At 45.5% G+C, this 24458-nt stretch overlaps 1 protein-coding gene across 2 annotated transcripts; it reads left to right on the top strand.

The window, feature by feature from the left end:
- Window positions 1-227: 227 nt before the first annotated feature.
- On the top strand, window positions 228-23215 carry LOC101171057 (E3 ubiquitin-protein ligase RNF38). Of its 2 annotated transcripts, none has more exons than XM_020706116.2 (13): window positions 228-484; window positions 1364-1967; window positions 11780-11841; window positions 16660-16862; window positions 16954-17323; window positions 18047-18211; window positions 18409-18579; window positions 19336-19509; window positions 19607-19710; window positions 19803-19887; window positions 19970-20091; window positions 20183-20282; window positions 21287-23215. In XM_020706116.2, exons 2-13 carry the CDS (start codon window positions 1448-1450, stop codon window positions 21347-21349), a joined length of 2139 nt encoding a protein of 712 aa, XP_020561775.1. In that variant the 5' UTR covers window positions 228-484; window positions 1364-1447; the 3' UTR covers window positions 21350-23215. The 2 variants fall into 2 exon arrangements, with proteins under 2 accessions (XP_020561775.1, XP_011478854.1); XM_011480552.3 differs by lacking the exon at window positions 228-484 and adding an exon at window positions 532-1259.
- The last annotated feature ends 1243 nt before the right edge of the window (window positions 23216-24458 follow it).

The following is a 24458-nucleotide window of genomic DNA, read 5'->3' as shown; positions in this document are numbered from 1 at the left end:
TAGTTTCATGGAACTTTAACAAACACCGGGTATACTTATTTTTTAAGCGCACTCCAGAGGAAACAGCTGCAGCGTGAGGGCTCGGCATTTGTAAATAAATAATTTAAAGCCTATCCACGGCTTCTGATTCAACAGGCATTACAAATCAACTACCGAGAAATCGATCAGTCAACTAGGTCCTTGGACTTTTTTAATTAAAAAAAAAATACATATATACAGTATGCATTCAAAAGAGTTAATAATGCTTGTAGTGTTTTGTCTCTTTTTTTCTGATCACCATTTTTTTTAAAATGAGAACTGTTAAACGGGTGAGTGTTTTCTGAAATCTACTGGTCGGGTCTGGTTGAAACCCGACAGGAGCGTTGACGGTCTGTCACATTTCACGCTGACACCAGGCTGGGCTCTCTCTCTCTCACACACACACACACGGCTCACAATAATATCGACAGACAGGACTACATACATGCGAGGCAGCGCTTCGTAGGTAAGTTGCTCAGGATTTAAATTACCACCCGTGACATTTTTTACCCATTCTAGTTTCACAGGCGAAGTTATTCTTGTAGATCGGGTTAATTTTAGCCGCCGTTCGTTCTCTTTGTAGTTTTAGATTGACCACTTTTTATATGTAATATCTTCTGTGTCTCTCACTGCTTCTCGTCGTTAGCCTCAACGTTGAAGAAATCTGTCAGAACTTTCCTGGAATCCGTTTTAATTCAGAAAAGTTGGCCTTTTTGGGGGGGCGGTAAAAGGGGAATTTTAATTCGGTTTGAGGCGTGGGTGGTTAGCCACGGGATTTTTCTCTTTTGGTGGCTGGAGGAGGAGGAGGAGGAGGAGGGGTTGCCAAGCTAGCGAGCGACGTTACGCAGACCGGCTAAACTAGTTCTGGTAGCGAGGAAACTCGGTAAAGTTCTTTGAAACTCCGTCCGTGGCTCGGAAGGGTTGTGTCAGACCGACATGGGGCAACGAGGTAGTTGAGGTTTGACGTGGAGAGAAAGAAAAAGGCGTGATAGCCGCCAGTAGTAGCTGGAGAACCGTGCTAGCCTGTGTCTCGGAGTTAGCGAGCCTCAGTGTTTGGGGAGTAAAACAAAACGTCTTTTTGATCCTCTTTTTCTCTCAAATCTGCCCCGTAACGAGAGAAAAATGATCATTCTCACGTCCCCGTATCCGTCAAACGTTGGCTGCTGACCCGGTTCGTTGGTTCCTGTCGGTAAAGTAGCGGAAATTCCTCTTTGTTGAGGCGGAATGACCAGAAGTGTGAAGTGAGTTGTGTGTCACGCGGGCAGGTTTTCACGGTCCAGGGAGGGGAGGGGGGGTTCCGGCCGGGGGGGGTTGTGACTCGGACTAACTTTGTGTTCCGCTTCAGGCTCGACAAGCTGCTGCTGCTGTGAGAGGAAGCGACAGGAGAGAAGCAGGGACCGAAGAAACGGAGGAAATCCCCCGAAAGGAAATGCCAATCGCAGCCGCCGGTCAGCCGACGACCCAGGAGCCCAGAGTTTGCCCCCTGCTGCTGCCCTCCGCCCCGGAGCCGGTCCCCAAAGGCACCGATCTGTTCGACGACGCGGGGGCGCCGCAGCGCACAGAGTACGGGGGCTCGGAGGGGGGCAGAGGACTCGGGGGCTACAGTTTCAGCCAGAGCCTGGCGGGGGGCTTCCTCCAGCCCCGACCGACTAGCAGCGGCTCCCCGCCGCAGTCCCCGGCCGCGTCCTCCTCGCTGCTCTTCCACCCGCTCCACCATCAGATGGCCATGCAGGCGCCGCGGACCCGCTCACGCTCCCGGTCTGGATATTACCAGCAGTACGGTGTCGGGAATAGCAACGCGACGCCGGGATCCAACCAGCAGCCACAGCAGCAGCTCGGAGCTCACGGCACACCGGCGGACAGCCAGCCGCGGACGCCGGGAACCAACGTCTCTCCCGGCGTCCAGAGGCTCTCCGCGGTCCCCGGAGCGCATCGCATCCAGGCGGCAGGTAAATATACGAGGAAGGGGGCAGTTGATGGCTGCAGGAGAGATGTGTGTGTGTGGGGGGGGGGGGCTGCATGACAGCAGGGTCTATATCATGATGTGTTTCATTATTAAAGCAGGAAAAGTTTTTTTAAAAAAGCTCACCAGGACATTAAACTAAAGACACACTTCTTATCCAAAAAGGTCATTGGGACATTTATCAGAGATAGAGAAATTTCTCCAGATCAGGCAAATGTCTTCTCAATGTTTTCCAGATTTAAAAAACAAACAAACTTGTCTTAGTTAAATGAACAGGGCCAGAGAAGGCTAAGTTATAGGTTATTACCATCTTGGCCTCTGGCTCCCACCAAATAACCCTTGTGCTATCTTGTGGGGTCAAAATGACCCTTAACCTGTTATCCTTACCATGACAAAGGTGGAAAGATTTCATGTAATCCATGGACACCAGTGAAGATCACAAATCCTTGAAGAAAAAAGGTTCAGAGCACTGTCTAGTGGGTCTAGATGACCCAACTCCCGATGTTAAAGTGGTGTGGACAGCACAAGGGTTAAAGCAATGTGAACGCTACCATGTTGAAGCCTGACATAGTCAGTAAGCAGTAGGGGTGTGTCGATGAATCGATTTCTATCCTTCAATCCGTTAATTCGTTCATCTTCTAAACGTGTTTCGTTCCTTTCGCGGTCACGGGGCTGCTGGAGCCTATCCTACAACCCAAAAACATCTTATATGTCTGAGGCAGAATCGAATAGACCTTTACAACTAGAAAAATCGACCTTGGGAAACAAAAAACATTTGGATTAAGGCATGGTCGGTTTATTTGACTATTGGGTATGAAGCGGACAACACGCATGATGACAGCAAAAACTGATCAACCGTCGTTACAGTCCAATGTGTGGAAAAACTTTGAATTTTGACCCATGACCTCACTGTGACCATACAGCGTGCTGGAATCTTCTAATAATGTTCCCTTTGGATTCTTTTGATGTGGAATGATACCAAAGGACATGAATTCCTGTTCATGTGTGCAGTAACACTTGTTTGGCTGGAAAATACAATGACAGCCGTTGGGGATCGAGGAAAAATCTACTGTTTGTTTGACAGTTTTGACTTGTTACTACAGGTTTGATGTTTGTTTGTTTGCCCCAAAATTATTACTTATTTCATACGAATCCAGTTCTACTATGAACTTTAATAATGTACTTAGTATAATATTGAGAGAGAATGAAAAATATAATCAGAATTGTGCTGGATAACGATCTCAAATTCAATTCTAAGGTGAAACCTTTGAAAATTGGACATTTCCTCTTTCTGTTTTCACCAAATGAAACCAAATCATGTTTAAGAAATAAAAAAAATCATTTACATCATCAACTTATGGTTGCAGTGGTTAGCCCTCTTGCCTCACAGCAAGAAGGCCCCTGGTTCAAGTCCCGGCTGGGGGACCTGAACAGCAAGGGGGGGCCTTTCTGTGTGGAGTTTGCATGTTCTCACCATACATGCGTGGGTTCTCTCCGGGGACTCCGGCTTCCTCCCACCGTCCAAAAACATGCTTCATTGGTTACTCTAAATTGTTCATAGGTGTGAGTGTTTGTGGGTGTGTGATTGTGGTCCGGCGACAGACTGGCGACCTGTGTGGCCAGGATAGGCTCCAGCAGCCCCGTGACCCTGAAAGGGAACAAAAATGGTTTTAGAAGCTCAATTAATTAACTTAGAACGTGTGCTTTAAGGTGGTTCTTGGTTAAAGTATCCATCTTTCAAAAATAGATCACATAACCAGTGAGAATCCATCATGAGCCAGTGGTTTAAAACGAGCAGAGAAGTCTGAACTGAGCAGCTACACGCGTTTCTGCAAATGTATAAACCAGTTTACTCTAGACGGTCCTCAAAGAAGTGACTGAAACTGAAGTGACTTCTATGGAAACGATGGTTGGTGTGCATTGAATGCATTTTTTTTTTTAGAACTTTTGCAAAGGTGCGGTCTCAAACCGATATTTTGCTTTGCAAAGCTGAACTTTGAGAGCGCTTATGGAAAAGAGCTGGACGAGGAATACAAGGGAGGGCACTCTTACACAGCAAATGAAATGCAGCCAAGCAGATCACATACAAACAGGCCAGCTAGAGTTTCACCCTCATCCATGGGAAGGCCCCCGCCCCCCCTCCAAAGCCTAGCAACACACCCGAAAAGACCTCAGTAGATATTTCTGTTCAGAAAGACTAAAGCTCATATGTGTACGTAACACTTTACTTTGATAAAATGAACTCTTTAGTGGAAATCACTTAACATTCTAACAAAATAAGACAGCCGGGCTCACTTGCCAGGATTTTTTCCGCCATTATTGCTTCTCAGCCACGCAAGAATCTGCCGGTCCAAATGTCACAACACGAACCTCTGTAGTGTGTGCACACGCACACGGCTGGTCTCCCATTCTGTAGTGTGTGCACAGAGTCGGCCCTAATGCAGACTGGAAATACCTGTCCTGCACAGCTGAGTTCATGTCAACAAAAGCTGCCTCCCCTTCTGAGCAGAAACCTGTTCATACTGGGGGGGGCAGGTGGCCGCCGACTTGGACATTATCGTTCTCTGTTTTGATTCTGAAGCCAAACGTCCAGTTTGGCTGGACGGTAGTCTTCACTGAGCAGCTTTATTTTCTGATGGGAAATCGCTTTATTGAAGGATCTTTTGAATTTTGATCACGGTTTTACTTTGATATGTTTGTGAATTTGATAGTAAACATTCAAAACCTAATAAATGAATCAAATATTCTCAGAAAGTATGTTTGTCGTCAAATTGAATGGTAAACTTTGCTTTTAAATATATTTTTATTTTTCAACCCCTTCTTACTTATGTTGCTAATTTGGAATGTACCATTTAATCTGGGACATGCTGCAGAAATTAAGGCTCACCTTGAAAGGAAAAAAAGATCATTATTTTTTTTTATGCAATTGGACATAAATTCAGCCATGATGGGTTCAAACCCACACAGGTTAGCAAATGTGTCCCCTTGAGGTGGTTGTGCTGGTTTCAGCTTCTGCTTTTTGTGCTGTGGTGCGTTCAAAGAGTCACCGACCAGCTGGTTTTTCTGGATGTTAACATAACTGTGAGAAGGTAAACACTTTTCTAGATGATCTTATCATTAGTATTCTTTGGTTCTGCTGAAGTTGGGCTGCTATATCTAGCTTCTGTTTTTTAAACTGAACTTGTCCACCTTAATCTTTATTTTTGAGTTATTAAGTGCGAGTTGGTTTAATTTAGAGCATAAAACCTTCTTCTTATGAGGACGCAGCTGAATATCTGGCGCTTTCACAGTCTGACACACCTTTTATCCGACTCACTGTTTAGTGCCAGAATACTATTTTTTTGGGGGGGGGGGTTTATAGTAACGAAGAAATTAATATCTTTAATAAATTCTACGCATGTAAATCAGCTGCAATGCAAATGACAAATTATTCCACATCATCAAACCCTTGTTTGCTTTCTTTTAGACCCAGTTTGTTTACTGCTGAATTCACCTTTTCGCATGCCTCTTCCCACCGGTTCTCGGCGTCTCTTGAGGGAAACGGGCTCACAAAACGCTCAGAACTCCTGCCAATTTGGTGCAAGTGGATAAAAATGTCCTCTGCAGCACTTGATACTCCTCCTCCCCGATTCTGACCCTCTTCTGTCACCGTCTGTCCTCTCTCCGTCATGCTCGCTTCTCCCTCCCCTCCGGATAAGTCAACCTTTTCTGTCCCCTTCCTGCCCATTTTCTCTGGCCTCCTCCCTCACATTTGTCTAATGGAGGGATCGTTTTAATGGATTGCCCAGAGCACAGGAGAAGCAGACACTCCAACCACTTTAAATCTGCCCCTCCACTCCCATCCTCTGCATCCCTCTCGTCTGCAACCCAAGAAGAAACTCCCCCTGTTTTTTTTTTTAGGAGTCTTATGTTCGAGGACATGACTTTTACTCACAAATTGATCAAGCGGCGCCCCTCCCTTTTTGTTCTTTATCATAAACAATGATTGAAATGGGGGGGAAAACATGGAGTGATGATATTATGGGGAGAGAACGCGGAAAGGCAACAAGTCATTTGAAACTTGAGGTGAAGTCAGTTTGTGGAGATTTGAGGCAAAATTCAAATGAAGGATAAAAAAGGAACGAATGATCGGGGAAGAGGAAGGAGTGGAAAAGCTTACGGTTGTAGGAGTGTGGTGAGGAAGGGCAGTGTGGGTGTTTTCTTCGGCTTCAGCAGGAAGGTCAGGTGAAGAGGGGCTGGGGAGGGAAGGACAGCGATAATTGGACTGAAGCTGGAGTCATAACAAAGGGAGGATGAGAGGAACTTTCATGGCATAATGCTGACTGGAGGAGCAGCTTATGAGAGTGACTTTGGGGAGGGCGAGGGCCTCCCTGGTGGAGAGGGAAAGGCATTTGCAGCAGAGCATTGTGGGGGATGAGCCGGCGCTGTTCGTTGCTGCTGCTCTCTGCACGTTGGACCCGTTTGTGGTATGTGGTCGGTCGGGCTGTCGTATGCGATACAACCCCCCCAAAAGACGAGTTGATTAGGTTAAAAAAACAAATTATTTACAATTCAATATACAAAAATTGTCTTTTAAGATTGTTTCTTGAAATGTTGTGCGTCTTTTATTACATGAACTACATTTTCTCCTGAATTTATTTAAATTGGGGGGGGGGGGGTGTCGAGAAGCCGTTTCTGTGACCAATCAGATGCTTTTTGTGTCAAAATATCCACTTTTTATTGCTTGCCTTTCAGATTTGTTGAAATATCCGGGAGTGTGTAGCAAAGGTGCTTGTTTCAAAAACGTTGTCGACTTATTTTCTCGATGGACACCGTTAACGGCTGAATTTTAACAGGACCCCCCCCCCCATGACCCTGCAGCCCAAAACCTGCATGTGGGGGCCAAACGAAGGGGACGAGACCTGGAACTTTGGGACAGCTCATTTGTCCAACACAGAACAGAAAAATAGTGCAAGAAGAGCATCAGACGATCGGAAAATTGCTCATCGATATGATTGAAATGTTAATAAACTCTAAAGGATGTTTGTCTTTTCGTTTAAGATCCTCGTTGACCAAAAGGCTTCTCCAGATCCGATTATTTACCCGCAGACTGCCTGTATCCGCTCGTAAGGGCAGTTGGGACTTAGGCTAAGCTTTTATTTTACGCACACAGTGTTGTCATAACTTTGATTTAAACACCCCCCCCCCCCCCTCACCAAAAACAAACCGATGTAAAATTAACCAACAGCTGCTTTACTGTGCAGAAAGGAAAAGGTTGCCTACAGTTTAGCTGTGGTTTGTCTGACTTTACTGTATTTGATGCTCCAAATAAGCAAAAGAAGTGAGAAGAAGTCTTTACATGAACGTTTCTGAGAAGCTCCTCCAATCAGCAGGCCTGGAAACACCCTCACTGCTAAATTAGGCACCACAGTGGAAAGTTGATTCATCCATGTCTGCGTTGACATCAATACGTCTCTGTGAAGTTTTCTTTAAACTCACCACCATCTCTGACATCTACCTTTGGTCTCTTGCATTGACTTCCTCCAGCTTTTCTGAGCGTGCTGACTCAACAAACGTTTCCACACTCTGTCTGCTCACTCAAACGGCTGAAGGACGCTAAGATCTTTGTGCGCAAAAAGTCAGTGAAAAACTCAGATTATACCATAACGTCCTTTCAAGTTTTCGAAAGACGCATAGGTTTTATCTTGAGTTATATGCTGTAGATGAGTAAAAACTCTGTCAAATATTCTGTCAGATAACAAAAAATACACGATATGAGGAAAACTCGCAATATGCAATATCAGTGATCAATATTGCGATGACAGTATAACTTAGGATACATGAACAAATAGCAAAACAACCAAAAACATCATTTCCATTTCACTGCAGTTTAATTTAAACAAGAGTCAAGATACGTTAAATTATACTCCAAAAGAAAATGGTCTACATGGGATGCGAACATCTAGCATAAAAGGGCTTCACCTGATTGGTCAAATGCATAAATGGATTTATTTGATTAGCTAACTACTTCAAGCTGCCAAAGGATTCTTATAGCACATTTAAAATAACAATTTATTGAAATTTTCGCCGTCTTTTGCGATATTGCACAGCTTGATATGGCGATAACCATTAATCTGCGATTTATTGTGCAGGCCTAAATACAGGCTTGGGTCAACCAACAAAGAACTGGTCAATGCAGACGTAAACCTTCCAGGAATGTTCCCCGCTCCAATTTGGAACCAGGTTATACTTAGTTGTCTAAAACCCACAAATCTTTGTTTTGGTTCAGTTCCTTGATCTGAGATTACAGCATCTTGGCACAAAGAGGTTGGCGTGGAAGTACACCATCTGATTTACCCTGCAGGTAATTCAGAAGCAGAAAAGCAAAGAAACTCTGTGAAACTCGTTTTACAACTGAGATAAAGGTGGTTGAACAAGAGGAAGACCTCTGTGGGATGATGGGATATGAAGGTCTACCTAATCATAACTAAGGCCCTGTCCATATTTACGAGGTCCTCGTTGACAGAAGCTTTTTATGCAAACAGAAAAATGGTTTAGTTGTTTATTTAAATTCTGCCCAACAGAGATGAGAGAATTATGATCTTTTCCAGCTTCAAAAGTTAGAAATATCAAGAAATCCCAATCAAGCATGATGAAAGGGGTGCTATTACTTATATTTAGGTTCTAAAAATGACTCCAAAGTGATGTAATGTATAAAATTTTTGTTAAGTAGTTTGTATAAGGAAGTGTGACAACTGTTCTTGATTCTGGCTGATGAGAACCCCAAACCTTAAAGTGCATCAGTAACCTTGTGTGTGTTTGTCCACCTATCGTAGTCCTGCTGTCCAGACCAGTAGAACGCCTCGTCTCTGACTTTAGCATCGTGCTAATGTTGTCCTCTGCTTTGTACTTTAGCACATTTGTGACAAGTGCAGAAAGAATGTGAGGTGATCTCACACAAATTACATATCAGATTCTGGTAGATTTGTGTTAAGATGCTAGCAAGGAGACCTCCAGGCAGCGTGTAACCACATCTATCGTCGCAGTTGTATAATTTTCAATAGATTTTTACGTCATTTGGTTGAAAAGTTGATTTGATACAAGCTTCTTTGGGATTGGCTTGTTTTTAATGAACCTAAACTGATTGATAATTTGCATCAGACTGACTTTGCGGGATGATAACTGCAGGTCCAGTTTTGCATTAATGGGATCATAGCGTCGGACTAGGACTAGTCATTGAAACCAGGAGGTTGCTGTCTGAAAACCTTATCAGGGAGTCGATCGTCCATCATCAGGTCTGTGCCTAACCCATTTCTATCGGATCTGGAAACATCGGATTTCACTTTAGTGACCTTGAGGGAAGAACAAGAGGCAAACAAGTCATCTGCATCACTGGTAGATGATTCCAGCAAAATAAAATAAACACATTTTTCCGTGATCTTGAGAGGATGTATTAGGCAAAAGGAAGCTGGCCTGTGGAGACGGCTTGTGAGGAAAGGGCCATTGAACTGGAGCTAGGTTTCACTAAGATCCCTCACTTTTGCCGTGGCTCTCGTGTGAAGCACGCCGTGTCGGCGGCCGTCACTTTCCCGCCTCTTTCAAGCCTGTATGTCGGCACGTTACTTGACTGCTTTACGAAAGTGTGATGTAGCGTGATGTGTGCGTGAGGCAAGGTGATAAGAAAGCACATTTATGTGCACGTTTGGGCCTCAGACGCAGTTTTTGTACTGGACACACCAGGGCTGCATCAGTCCGTGTGCTGGACCTGGTATATTTTTTCTCAAACCGAGCTTGTCGTGCATTCGTCACCATATCTCCCTGTCCATCCATCCCGTCTGCCGTGTCTCCAGTTGGACCCGGAGAGCGATGGACATCCTGAACAGAGATGCTGCGATAGAGCGGGCAGAGGAAATGTGGATGCCGTGTGATAAAGCAGCAGGAGGATCGGGGAAGCAGACAGGCTGGCTGATAGGGGAACAGATAGGTGACAGGAAGGGCTGTCATGGAGAGGGTCAGGAGGAGGATGTGGAAGGCAGGTGTTTGAGCTGTGTGCAAAGGGGGAGGGAAGAGAAATGTGAAGGAAATGGATAGAAATAGCTGATGCACTCTGAGGCTTCCAGAAAATCAATAGCAGTCAAGAGGGAAGACACAACCCCCCACCCTCGTCTCCCTGCCTGTTCTTACACCCACCGATCCTGCCTTCCTTCAGTCCTTTTCCTCCATTCCTGTCTACTCTTGGGCCATTTCTATTTCTCCTTTGTGTTCTGACCCCGTACCTAAAGGTTTCTACCCCCACCAGACTTCCACTTAACCCTTTCTTGTCGTTGGCTTTCATCTCGTTTGTGGTGATCATGATTTGATGAATTTCCAGAAGGAACGCCTGGCTGCCGATGGTTTTCTGCAGCCGCTGGTACGGAGCGGTAAAGTGTGAAAGCGGCAGAGTTGGATGGCATGTGTTACTTCTGCACATTATCACTTCAGGCTGGTGTTGATTACAGTCATCTGTATCGTACATTTGAAGTGGAAGACTGCTGAACACGCTTTGCTCAGCTTTATTAGACTACTCGTGAATATTTTTATCTTTGCACTCTTCAATTAATGAAAAAAGTTAAATGTGCCGAAACGATCTTATGGCAGCTTGAAGTATTTAGTGAACCATAAAAACCCCTTAAATGAATCCAATCGGATGAAGCCCTTTCTTGTTAGATGCTCACGTCCCATCTAGACCGGGGTCATTTGCAGTAGAATTTAAGGTTTGTTGACTTTGTTGGTTTACCATTTGTTCAAAGATTGCAAGTTGTATTTGTCAACGCAATATTGATCACTGATATCGTGAGTTTTCCTCATATCGAGCAGCCCTAGTATGTAGTAAAAGAAAAAAGAAGCAAGGCACCACTTATGGTATTCACAATGGAATGCATGGTTGTAAATGAAAAATCTTTGCATTAAATATTGGCTTTTCAATGCCCCGCTTTGGGTACCTGGAAACAAAAAAGTTCAGAAGAGAAGGAGACGAATTACAGCCGAAAGTCTTGAGATTTTTTCCAAAGAGCAGCTCTGCATCTGCTCCCCTCTGGGTTAGTTTCCATTCGTCGCTTTTGTGAAGGTAGCCTTGTTTTGAAGAGCCCTTGGGAGCGCTTACCCTTGGAGTGTGTACCACTGCCACCATCTGTGGTAAAGGACGAAAGACGTGCCCGTGACAATGTGGGGACAAAAGCCGCGGTGGGTGAAGACAATGGGAAGATGAAAGGATTGAGGAAAAAACAAAAACAATAGAGTAAAAGTCTTAGCTGTGATGAGAGCTTCTGTATCATCAGAGAGCTCCTCTAATCCAGGATTACTGTGTTTATTTTGTGGGTGCACATGCGTGTGCACTCACATGCACAGAGACTTGGGGGGGGGGGGGGGGGGTGCCATATGTGTGTCAGCCGTTCCTCCTCTGTATTCCCAATCAGCAGCTTTTTCCACAAACATGTTTTTGTCTTTTTTACCCGTGTGCTCAATCCTGGTTACATTAGAAAACTAAAAACAAGGGGATTAAAGGAGTTCAGACATAAACAGGGACCTTCATAATGCCTGCACATAATTGGCACACAAAGGTAGGTTTGGCACGTCTGCACATTAGATCGGAGGTTGACACACTGACTTTACTGATTTGAATGTACGACGAACGTTTAATGAAATTATTCATTTGTATGAAATGTCTGTTCATTTCAAAATGACTTGTCAAACTACAAGGTCTCTTCTGAGTTCCTTTGGAGAATTCAGATTCTGAACAAACGTGGAAAACATGTCTGACTCGCCTCTGTTTTCGTGCAGGAGCCTCTGTTGGGTCGTACCACTGCCACCCAGACCGCGCATATGGAGAGGAGCGAGACAAGGTAAGTCAGACGACGTGTTTTCCTCTGCGTTTGTGCCACGGCTGAAATTCGATGCTGGTTGAAGTAGAAAGAGAGAAAAGAGTCAAGGTTTCTTGTCTAACTGAACAGAGAAGTCCAGACCTATGAAAACCTGGATGTGACGGCTCACTTTTCCTATAAGTAGGAAATGTGGTTCATATAGGTTCACTGTTATCAGGGGAGTCACATGACCTGGTACTGCATAGTATTTGCCTTTTTTTTTAAGCCAGCTCTCAGTTGTCAACCATCAACTGAAGGCCGAACATGCCAAATAAAAAGAATTTTTTTTTTTTTTTTTATATAATCATCAGCTTTTATCTTGGGTTGGTTTTTGTGTCTGGAACACTGCCGTCTGGTTAAATGCTAACTGACATGTGGAGACTAACTGGTGGGTTACGGTAATGTGGCGTTTTTGATGGATGTTGTACTTTTTGTTTCAGATGAAGGGCAAATGTCTAACCCCTCTGATGCATGATGGTGTAATTGTGGATTAGAGATCAGTTCAGGATAAATGACCAAATGTGAAAAATGACTAGAGCTAACCTACGAATTCTAAAGGATTTGTTGATGTTGGTTGGATGTCAAAAGTTCAATCGCGCTGTAGACAAAGTCCTGACAGACCAAAGGGGAGCTGGAACAAAGCTTAGGAAAAGTGTTCTGAACACTGATAGGAACTTTGTAATGTTGGACATTAAAGCATTTTTCTGCTATTTCCTGCTTTGTGCTTTAATTATAGACTATAGTCTATAATTCTATAATAGACTTGAAGGGTCTATATCATGTTATCCGTACAAGAGTAAACTATGTCTATATATCTGATACATTTTTTTAATGAAATGGTTAATTTCGCAGCTCATTTTCCTACCCAGAAGTAAGACGACTTGATCTCTGAGGCTCCGCCTTTCGCTTCTTGTGGGTTACGCCCATTATATGACATCAACCCAGAGAGTCGGCCTCTGCAGCCTGTCTGTTTTTCTCCCATGAATACAAACGATATCCTTGTGCAGAGATGGATGTTGATATTGTTCATATAAAATGAAACCGTTGAGCCGATCACCGCCAGCTCCACTGAGAAAGTGGGTGTGTCTGTTAGCTTGGGGGTGGAGCTGGCAGCCAACCTCTTCCTGGAAGGGGCGGTTCTTAACTTAGAAATGTGTGAATGGATCAAAATATCGCTTTGGGTGGTTTTTCGTGATGAATTAACATGATAATGCACTTTAAAGCTGAACAGAGTTGCTTTTGCGTGATTCTTCTTAACCGGCTTTGTCCCGATCACTCGCGGGTGAAGGCAGGGGGCATCCTGGACAGGTTGCCTGTCTGTCGCAGGGCCACAATCACACACCCATACAACCTCACATTCACACATGGGGACACTTTAACCAATGAACCAATGAAGCATGTTTTTTAAACGGTGGGAGGAAGCCGTAGTCCCCAGAAAAAAAACACGCATTCACGGGGAGAACATGCCAAGTCTCTTTTGCATGAAATTGGTCCTTTAGTCTTTATCAATCATGGAATTCTACTTGCACATATTCTACAATTGTGAGTTTTACCCTGTTCAGGAAAAACATTTATAGGTAATGTGTATTAACACTGATCATAGCAGGTCAGACAAACCGATGTTTGTTAGTTTTGAATGTGTTGCCACAATTGGAACATCACAGTTGTAAATGTTTCAAAAACTACATTCCGCAATGTTGTTTTTTAATTTTTTTATTTAACCTTTATTTACCCAGGAATTGTCCCATTGTGATTAAGAGTCTATTTTCCAAGGGAGTCCTGGCAAATACAAAGTGGTGTGAAAATGGCTTCTAGTCCCACCCTGATTGTCTTTTAATCGATTTTAAAGCCTTTCCGATGGTCTTTTAATTCTGGTTATGCTGTTTTTAACCATAATAAAAAAAAAAAATACTTTTATCCCTTGTGCTATCTTGTGGGGTCAAAATGTCCCCACAAGATAGCGTGTTCTCCTTACCATGACAAAGGTGGATAAAGGTGGAAAGATTTCATGTAATCCATGGACACCAGTCCATTATACATTATTTCAGAGATGCGACTTAGTTAAAATTACTGCCACCATCGACAAAGCGACCTCTCTAAAAAGTAAACCGTTGATAAACATGGTGGAGGTGAAGGAAAGAAGAGTGTCGAGTGATAAAGTTGATGGTTTTTTCTCAGTCTGGGAAGCCTAGTTGGAGCATCAATGATGAATGGTTTTTGACTTTTTGTTTAGGCTTTTTAATCTGTGAGATGAAGCCATTAACTGAAATAGAAATGAAGTATTGAAGGAGGAGCTTTGTCTCCAAAGCCACACCAACCAGCACATCTGGGCCTTCATGGGGTTTCCTGTGTTGCCTGAGGGCACGCAGACGTATTGAAGGAATGAGATTGAACCACCACCCCTCTGATACTTAGCTGAGTTCCCTAATAGACAAAAAACGTTGTTATCAGCAACATTTAGCAGAAACGTAGGTGTGTGCAGGTCATCTTTGTAGAAGCGGGGAAGCTGCACAGCTGCTCTGAGCCAGCATGGATACAACTGTAGACATTGTGAAAGTGTGTGGAAGGGGTGCGTCACAGTGTGCGTCCAGGCGGGTTTGTGCACGCGCCGAATGAGTCGACGGTACGAAAGAACGCGTGGTTGTTTTCAGGCTAAAACGGCCATGTTTCAGCTGCCGATTTCTCACCCGCTTGTCTGTTTTTGTGCGTTCCAGACGCTGAAGTGCAGCGAAAAAGGCGACATTGGAGCATATTGCTTGAGGAAACACACACTCCTTTGTCTGCCGACGCTCCCCTCCCACTAACACGGGGAGACAGGCCCATCAAAGTTTCATAGTAATGGGCAGTAGCCCCCACACGCGGGGGTCCACTGCACTGGTTCGGTTCTTCTCACGCCCCCCCTCAGATTTCAAGGCCAGGTTCTGGGACGGGTCAAACGTGGATGAATGGAGGGAAGGGGGAGACGGAAAAAAAAGGGGGCACCAACCACGGGGTTGGTTTATCTGATATGGAGGAGGTGGGGGATGGGAGGAAATTGTTCAGGAGGGTGTGTGGTTGAGTAGTCTGGCTTAGATAGGAAAATTGGCACAGTGGTAGAACCGCTGTGGGTCAAAGCCGGGGCGGTAAAAACCCAAAAGATGCTATGCTAGGAAGGGGAGCGGAAAGATCTCAGACTCAAAGGGTGAGACTCGGTCTCTTCTTAAAGACCCACTCCCATGAAAAGGGTGTTTTTATCATGTTCTTTTTTCTGATTATGGAGGACATTTATAAGCTTAAAATCATATATCTATATATCTATATATATATATATATAGATATATTGATATAATTACTGTTTGGAAATGGGTTTAGTTGTGACGTACAAAACAAACATCTTTGTTTTCCTGGTCTGAGCTGGAATCCGGATCAAAACGGTACAGCCGGATAGCTCCGACATGGCTCACCAGTTTTATTGAACCAGTGATGTTAGGTCGGGGGTGGCGGAGGCCGTGAACTAGCAACCTGTACTTGTAAACAGATGGATGACAGGAAGTGGGGGCAGGCTTACTCTGCGCTAAAAAGTCCCGCCCACAACTCAGGTGAATTTCGCTCTGCAGAAACTGCTTCATCTTACTTAAAAGACTACTAGGAACACTCTTACAAAATATCAAAAGATGAAGAACACTCTTTATGTACAGATTACACACAGAGTGCCTCTTCTAGGAGGTGTGTCACCCTATCCAGACTTATTTCTCCATCATTTTTATGAGTTGTGTTTAGGATCTCACATCGCGCACATCTCCTTTCATTTCCTTCCAGCTGTCATCATTTCATTCACTCTGGTCACATCTTGATGAGGTCATTGTTGTTTTCCCGTAAACCAGTCAGGCCCCAGTCACGTGGAACGCTACGAGTGAGCGGTACGCTCCACTTGGCACCACAGTTCACACACAAATGTTCTTCGGGGTTGTGTCTCTGGTTGCAGTCGACCTCTGCGGAGCTTCAGAAGATGTTGTGCTTCAGAAGCGGTAGCAGCTGTCGATGTGTGAACGTGAAACTGCGGATGTCTGGAGGCGTCTCTGCTTTTCAGCTGTTTCCTCTTAACTCTCTCCTGTCCTGTGCGTTTGTGTGTGTGTGTTTGTGTTACAGTTGGCGAGTCATTTGTGTCGCACATAACTACCGCTCGTCTCATCAAAGAGGGCAGTGAAAACCAGGATCAGTTTGAGTGAAAGTTTGGGATTAGGACACAGGAAGCTCCCAGTTAAAGACTATGACTGACTCGCTGACTTACAGGCGCGTCTGTTTCCTTGCCTCACCGTGGTGGAGGAATTGACGTGACTCACAGATGAGTCAAGAAGATTGTAACGGTATATGATAACTCCTGAGTCACAACAAACCAGATGACTACAGCTAGCTGTGTCACACTTTTATTATGGATCTCACGCTTCCTTTACACTCGCTAGTAAATATTAGTCGACCCCCCCCTCCCATCTGTGGGTGTGTACTTGAGGTTCACACATGGGCCTGTGAGAGCCTGTCCTCTGTTTGCGTTTGCTCGCTGCAAGAGGAAGTACCTTTGAGCCCTGGAGGGGCCCGAGCGCCAGTGGAGTAACATGTCGTCTTTCACAATCACGTCTTGGCGTGTACGCTCACAAACGCTCCGCAACGTACGGGAAATGCTGTGAGTCACTGAGGAATATGGGGATTCTGCAGCGGCGTGCTTTGAAAACGGTCTAAAGGGCCGTGAATAACGATGAGTCGCTCTCTTACCCTTCACTTTTTTCTTTTCCCCGTCTCTTCCTCCTCATCCTCCATGCGTAGAGTGAGGAAAGTCCAAGTCCAAAGCGCCAGAGGATGTCCAGCCATTCTGTCCTGGAACAGCTCACTTCATCCGCACCCCCTCCGTCCACGCCCTCTCCCCCCATTCGCCCGTGGGAGTCGGGACCGCCAAGTCGGAGACAGCCTCACCACCACCCGCTCTACCATCAGGAGAGGTGCCTCACTCCTGTGCGGCTCAGACGCAGGTACCGTTTTTTTCTGCGATAAACCGTTCCGCTGTGGCCGGGTTTCCCCCCCGGGTTCCTGAAATCCAGCTAACTGTTGTGTCTCCTTCAGCCCCCCAGCAAGGCGGCAGCGTGGCCGACTCTCCAGACCCTCCCGCCCCCCGCCTCCTCATCACCATTCTCCCATCCAAGGCGCCACGCCTCGGCCGTCGCCAGCAGAGCTCCAGGACGAGAACTACAACCGCAACCCGCCGTCATCCGCCCACCAGACGTACCCAACGCACACGCCTCCCGCCTACGCCCAGCCTCCCGCCCCCGGTGGTGGAGCGGCGGCGGCAGAGGAGCCTCGAGCTTTCCACCCCCCCACCGTTTCACCCCGACTTCTGCACCCAGCGGCTCACCACCACCCTCACCATCTACAGCAACAGCCTCATGGAGCGCAGCAGCAGCAGGGCGCCATGGTCATGGACCTTCATGAACGGGTGCGGCGCCTTCTAGAGCCGTAGATCGGTTTACCATCAAAACCCAAGTCTTTCTATTCAGCTTATTATACTGAAATGGCTGCTTTATGTATGTCTTCCTACTGAATATACGAAAAAATAGAAGAATATTTATTTATCATTTATACTTTTAGTTAAAACAGGAGATCACAATCAATTAAATTAACAGAAACTCAAATCTAGTTTTTCCGCCCTCAAACTTCCACTGACTACAGTTTTGTCGACTATATTTCAAACAAGTCGGGCTTTTCAGAAGCTTATTGCAGTAAACTGAACTCAAGTCATCCACAGGAAGCACTTGATAGTTTTACTTTGAAACAGACGAGCTTCATCGACGCTCTACTTTGAAGGTTTTTATTACTTCTGGTGACAGTAGCGCATTTGGTTTACCTCGATTATATACTTAAAATCCAACATTATTCTGCAATTTAGAGTAACATTCACATTGCCTGAAGGCCACCACACTGACATCGGAGTATTTGGAAACTCGTTGCAGCCCTAGTCTTTGCAGGTTGTGATATTGTGTGAATAGGGCTCTTTATGGCGGCCGTGGTGCAGCGGTAGGCCCGGCCATACATGTCAAAATGTTCTTGGGTGGGACGTCGATCCCCTCGTCTCTGGTGGAGGGATGGCGCCAGCGTTCTGCAGCAGAGCCGCCATCAGCGTGTGAATTTGACCATTAATTGATGTTTGCTTCTCCTCCAGCTGCAGCAGGGCAACATGCCGGTCTCCTACACGGTGACCCCGGTTCCTCCTCACGGCCTCACGGCACCTCTGTGCAGCAGCCAGCATCTCCCTCCTTCCTGCTCCTCCCAACAGCAGGTCCCCCCCTGCAGTGTGGTGTTCAGCACAGGACAACACTATCACCCGGTGAGAGGCCCAAACCTCTGTCCACTCTGCTTTTTTGTTTGTGAGAACTCAATGGAGTCTGGTGAAAAGAAGGGTTTTTGTTTTTGTGTTACATGTTGACATTTAACTTGTATGACACGTGACTGCCCCCTAGTGGCGGAAGCGTTCACTACAGTTAATGTTCTGATGGGTGTCTCTGCCTTCTCGACTCTTCACAGATGTTACAGGCGTGCTCGATGCAGCATTTGCCCGTTCCCTATGCGTTTCCCCAGCTGCTGTCCAGTGACCCTCAGTTCCTGATCTCCTCGGCGCCTCATCTCAGCCACCATCCGCCTCACCTCCCAACGGCCGCACAGTTCCTGCCCTTCCAGCCACAACAGCCGCGTTCGGTACGTCCGCTGCTTCACGCCAGCAGACGCTTCACTTCCGTTTGCATCGGCGGGAACAAAAGAAAGACCGAAGCTTTGTGTTTCACGACTAAACCAAAGTTTTAAGAAGTTTTTTCCCCCCATATTTTTTGAACCCTTGTGCTATCACTCCCTTGGAGGCATGTTTACGTTGGGAGTGGGGTCATCTGGACCCCACAAGATAGCACAAGGGTTAAACTCTGTCTTTTCATATTTTTTCTAAAGTATTTATACCATTTAAACTATTAAATCTGCAATAAAAACTACAAGGGGCTGCATTTCCAGAAGGAAATGCAGGGTAGATGCTATATTGCTGAATAAAAAAGAATTGTTTAGTGTAATAATTGGCAAAAAAAGAAATAAAGAAATGATCAAAGTTGACCATAAATAAAGTGAAAACAGCACAATAACAATAAAGATACGTTTGTGGAAAATGCCAGAGCCGGGTATCGAACCAGTGAGCTTCTGCACCAAGGATTCCCCATGGATTTCTATGGAGGCAGAAATCCTGGAATATCTGAAAAAGTTCAAGGATTTGAAGGACCAAAAGTCACAGCTGGAAAAAGCTGAAAGAGCTGAACATCCGAATAGTTAAACGGTTGAAATAGATGAAACGTAGAAGGAGTTGAGCGCCAAAACATGGTGGAAGCGCCTGGAATAAAGAAAGAGAAACAGGAAAACAAAAAAGAAATAAATCAAACTTCCTGTTCAGATGCTCAGTCTGTGTTTTCCTCTCAGCCCTTACAGCGGATCGAAAACGAGGTGGATATAGTGGGAGAGCAGCTGTCCGTCACTGGGAACTTCAGCTATGCCCACCACCACCACCACCAGCCTCCCTCCAGCCTGCCGCCGTCTGCGCATCTGCAGTTCCTCTCGCACCACGACCCGCTGCCGCAGGAGCTGTTCACCATGGTGAGGCCACTTTCCCGGAGTCACAATGTCTTGGTTGTTTTCCCTTCTTTCCTAGTCATTTATTCTCTTTCTCGGTGCCCCCCCCCTCCCATTGCAGCCTTATCCACACTTCATGCCTCGTCGATTCGCCAGCAGACGTTACCGCTACCAGCAAGCTGTGCCCCCGTCTCCCTACCACCCCAGCTTTCTGCCTTACTTCCTGTAAGTGTCTCCAGCTGTGGGTCGTGCAGGTGAAGGTGCTGGAGGTTGATGATGACTCCATGCTTGTTCTCTCTGCCCCCCCCCCCTCGCAGCTCCATGCTTCCTGTTCCCCCGAATGTGACTCCCACCATCAGCCTGGAGCTGGACGTAGACGACGGGGAGGTGGAGAACTACGAGGTAGGCGGAGCCGCCAGCTTTGCTGCGGCGTGCTGCAGGTTCCCCAAGTGACGCCTCTTCCTCACGGCCTTTGACCCTCCAGGCGCTGCTGAACCTCGCGGAACGTCTCGGGGAGGCGAAGCCTCGCGGTCTGACCAAGGCGGACATCGAGCAGCTCCCGTCGTACCGCTTCAACCCCAACAACCGTCAGTCTGAGCAAACACTGTGAGTCTGCAGCTGCAGGGTTTCAGAGCAGACGGGGGCTTTTGCCCGCCGCAGACTATGAGCTTGAAGCCGCTGATCTTTGTCGTCACAGGTGTGTCGTGTGTATGTGCGACTTTGAATCCCGCCAGCTGCTCCGCGTGTTGCCCTGTAATCACGAGTTCCATGCCAAGTGTGTGGACAAGTGGCTGAAGGTAAGTGACGGACGGCGTTGCTGCGTCCGGGTCGGCGGTCATGTAGCCACAAGTCGTTTTAGAGTTCAAACTATATGGATAGATTTTATTCCAGACTCATAGTCCAATGGAGTACCGGTACACAGACCCACTACTAGTTAAATGCCAATGATCTAACAGGTCAATTATGCCAGTTAGTGGTTTACGGTTGCTCAGTTTCTGCACCATTAAGGGCAAATTTAGGTCTAATCTTTGACTCTGACGGTGGTAAAAATGGCAAACATTTATGAATTACATTCGTTTTTTCAACAATAAAGATCAACTTTACTGCTGTAACACCAGAAAAGACCAAAGGTTCAGATTCCTTTGATGTTCTTTCTCGTATGGCGGCGTAAAGTCGTTGCAGCGGTCTCCCGGTCCACCTTTGGCGTCCTCGTGGATCCGTGTTCGCCGCGTCTCCGTACAGAATGAGCTCTCTTTGATCCGATCTTTGTTTTTAGTCTGTGGAACCGGACTTACGTTTCTGTGAAGGTTTGAAGTCTGAGAGTTTATATCTGTTATCCCAGATTTCACCTTATTTTTAGAACTTAAACGAGGAAGAAGCGCAGATGAATCTCATGATTTGACAAAGCCAACAGTTAAGTAAAAGCCTTAGAAAGTCTCCAGGTGTGAGGTATAGTATGGGTATGTATTGATAAACAATTCAGAACTATATATTGATATATATATATAATGACTGGTATTTCATAGTAATTCTGTTTAGTGTCGATTTTAAAGTTTTATTTAGTAGATTTTTGGTAAATAAACCAGCCGTGTTTCTTTCAGACACGTTAACTTTTTGTACTTACATGTTTTTGTTAATGTGTAGTGAAAAACATCTTTTAAAATCTTCTCTTTAAGGTGCAGGTTTGAACGTGTTTCCATTGCCGATTGATATCCTGCAGAGTGTAAAACGCCGGACTCGTGGTGAAACGGACGCCTCACGCGTGAAGTTTGAGATTGTAAAGCGGTTCTGTGTCTGACAGGCGAACCGGACCTGTCCCATCTGTCGAGCCGACGCCTCCGAGGTCCAGCGGGACTCCGAGTGACCGCCTCTCCGCCCCCCGTGGCTCTTCGTCTCACGCGGTTCCTCCGCGGACTCTTCCTCCCGTTTTTCCGCTGGACTTGGTCGGCGCTGATGACGATGAGAAGCCGTCTCTGGTCCTGGCGTGTTGGAGTGGTCCTGGCGGCCCCTCCCAGCACATGTGACCTAAAGACTCTTGTTGTACTCATTCCAAAGATGGTAACTAAACACCCATTCGGGGAAATCCGTGTCGTTCCCACTGTTCCACTGTTCAGAGAGGAGTTGAAGAGGAAGACGTTGGTTCTTCAGCTTCAAAGCAACACTTTCCTCCGTGTGAGGAAGAGGAAGTGGACCTGTTGTTGTTGTTTTTTCCTGGAAAGCAGGCGTGTGTGAGTGTGTGCGTTTGTGGGAGTGTGACTGTTAACATGTGAAAGAGTGCGTTTACTGTACATCTACGATTACATTTTCTATATGGACAGCGTGGAACTTCTGTTCAAGTCGTTGAGAGAAGTTTAGGACCGGCAACACTTTTTGTTAGTTTATCTGCAGGTTCTTTGGGTTTTTCACTCCGTCTGGCTCTAACGTTGGTACATGGTTTGTGTTTTTAACGCGGCTGCGGGCTGCAGGGTCCCGTCTCCCGCTCAGAAAATGTGCGTTTTTATGGGTGGAAGGGGCTGGCAGGGGCAGGGATGCAGTACAGAGTCCCACAAACAAAGCTCCGGGCCGGAAGCGCATCATCTCAGCATCAGATGCCTCTCCGCCTTTGGGCTGGACGTGTCCCCGACCGTCTGCAGGCCGCGCCCCACCACGAAGACCGCTCACCGCGTGGTGTTCAGAGTAACCGAACAGGTACCCGGTGTGCCGCCAGGCGGTCGTTTCCATTCAGGATCCCGGTCTGTCACTGCAACCCGGCCCAGTCTGCCCACGGCGCCGCTTCAGGGGCTATCACCCGTCTGCGATGCTCTTCATCCTCACAGACGTCCAACAGTCCAGGACATCGACGAGGACGCGGTGCACGTGCAAATGAATCAGGTCGGCGGCGCAGAACGGAGGCCCCAGTGGCAGCGGTCGACCTCCTGACCCTCCATTCCTTCCAGTTCCTCCTGTTACTTCTCCCGGTTCCTCTTAGCAGCTCTGTGTTTCTCTCACCACTAAAAGGGATCAACCTGTGAGGTCTCAGCTAGTAGATTAGCCACTTCAGCACTTTAAAGCGTAGATGGAAGACGTACCCTTGTCCACTCTGAACAAACATTTCAAGGATCTACGGAAACCTTTTTAGGTCAAGTTGTTCATATGTTCATCTCACGCTTCTGTCTGCTTGTTGATGAAGATCAATCTGTGAAATGCTTGGATTGTAGAGCCTCGTCATAAAGCCACTTCAGACGCATCACTTCCTCCTTAATTTAAAAGCATTATGTGTGTGAAATCCCGTAGGAATCATGGGAATGGGGGGGAAACGGCGTTTCCTGTCCTCTAGAGGTCGCCGTCGAGGCATTTACGTTGTGTTATAGGAGAGTTTCTGTTATTTCCTTGTTTGGTACACTAGAAATCACCTCAAGCTCACTATTTATGTCTTTTCAGAAAATGGCACAAGTAGTTTTCTTTCTGGCCTTTTGCTGGTCATGCAGAGTCGGTTGAATATTATTCCCACAAACTTTATGAAACTGTTTCCTTACTACGGTGTCATAGTAGTCTCATTATGTATTATATCTGTAACCAAAATCATTTGAAGGCTTGCTATGATGATGATGACATTTTTAACAAACATTTGTACATTTTGTATGAGAGTTACTTCTAGTAAGACTTTATTAAGTAGTGCAATGATTTTTTAATCCCTTACTCCACCTTTTGGACTCAAAAGCTGGTTCAATAATAAATGTATAACACCCTCTTCTGTCTGTGGTGCAATTATTTGTTGTATTTGATTGAAATGTTTTTCTTATAAATAAATTTATGCATGCAATATGCCAAAAAGGATTGTATGGAGTGATATTCATGCCAACACTCTGCACACAAAACTTTCTAAGATGCAAATTAAAATATAAAATATTTGCTTTCAAGTTTTTTATTTTGTATTTATTTTCTTTTTGGCTTTTACTTTTTTTTCATAAAGTATTTTTGCGTTTGCAAAGCCATGGTTTTTGTGTGCGTTGTCTCATTTGGTTTTTTCCCTTTCTTTAAATTTTTCCGTTTAGTGTAAAAAAAAAAAATTTAAAGGCAAAGAAAAAGTATTTGAAAGCTAATAGTTTTATTTGCAACTCAGAAAGTTTTGATAGCAACATGGTGGCATAAATATCCCTCCATGGATTGTTGTAGGACAGAATTGTTACTCAGAGATTCTCTCCTGCAGGTTTACGGGTTTCTATAAACTCTGTCAAAGTTGAACATCCTTCATTTTTAACCACTAGGCCTATACATTAGATGTTTTTTAACTGACTGACACAAAAACATTTTTGTCTGTCACTACATTACACTACATTACCCAAAGTATAGAGACCACATGTGTATAAAACCTTTATCCCTCAGGTATGCAGACTGTTTTCACAAACATTGGTGAAAGAATGTTCTTCTCTCAGGAGCTCAGTGAATTCCAGCGTGGAACCGTTACAGGACGCAACAAACCCAGTGATGAAATGTCCTGAATGTTCCACAGTCAACAGGTCCTGTCCATTGATTCTCCACCGACACCATCAGGTACAACTCTTTCATTGGTGTGGTATTGAGAAATCCAGCTGGATCCTTTAGTGGTGTTTCACGGTCTGGTTTTTTTCAGAACATATTTTCAGTCTTAGGACCAGCAGTTTGAACTGTTCTCAACACTCGTCTTCTTGCATCCACTCCCCTTAGTTTTAAACAGGCGGAAGTGAGACCACTGCTGACAAAACAAGGGCTTGGTTCTGCTTTGTTTTCAAACTATAGGTAAATATCCAACCTACGTTTCTGTGCTAAAGTCCTTGAGAACACAGTCTGCAAACAGTTGGTCACTTTCTTAAAAGCACATGAGATTCTGGAATCTTTACAGGTCTGGACATGGCCCAGAGACCAAACTTTTAACATGTTTTTTAATGATGTTCTGATGATACCTGATGCAGGTGAACTGGTTGTTCTTTTGTTATCGGATCTATCAGCAGCTT

This window comes from Oryzias latipes, chromosome 1 (genome assembly GCF_002234675.1).
Source record: "Oryzias latipes chromosome 1, ASM223467v1".
Classification (NCBI taxonomy): domain Eukaryota; kingdom Metazoa; phylum Chordata; class Actinopteri; order Beloniformes; family Adrianichthyidae; genus Oryzias; species Oryzias latipes.
The sequence above is the reverse complement of the archived record's forward strand: the minus strand, read 5'-3'. Positions and strand labels throughout refer to the sequence as shown.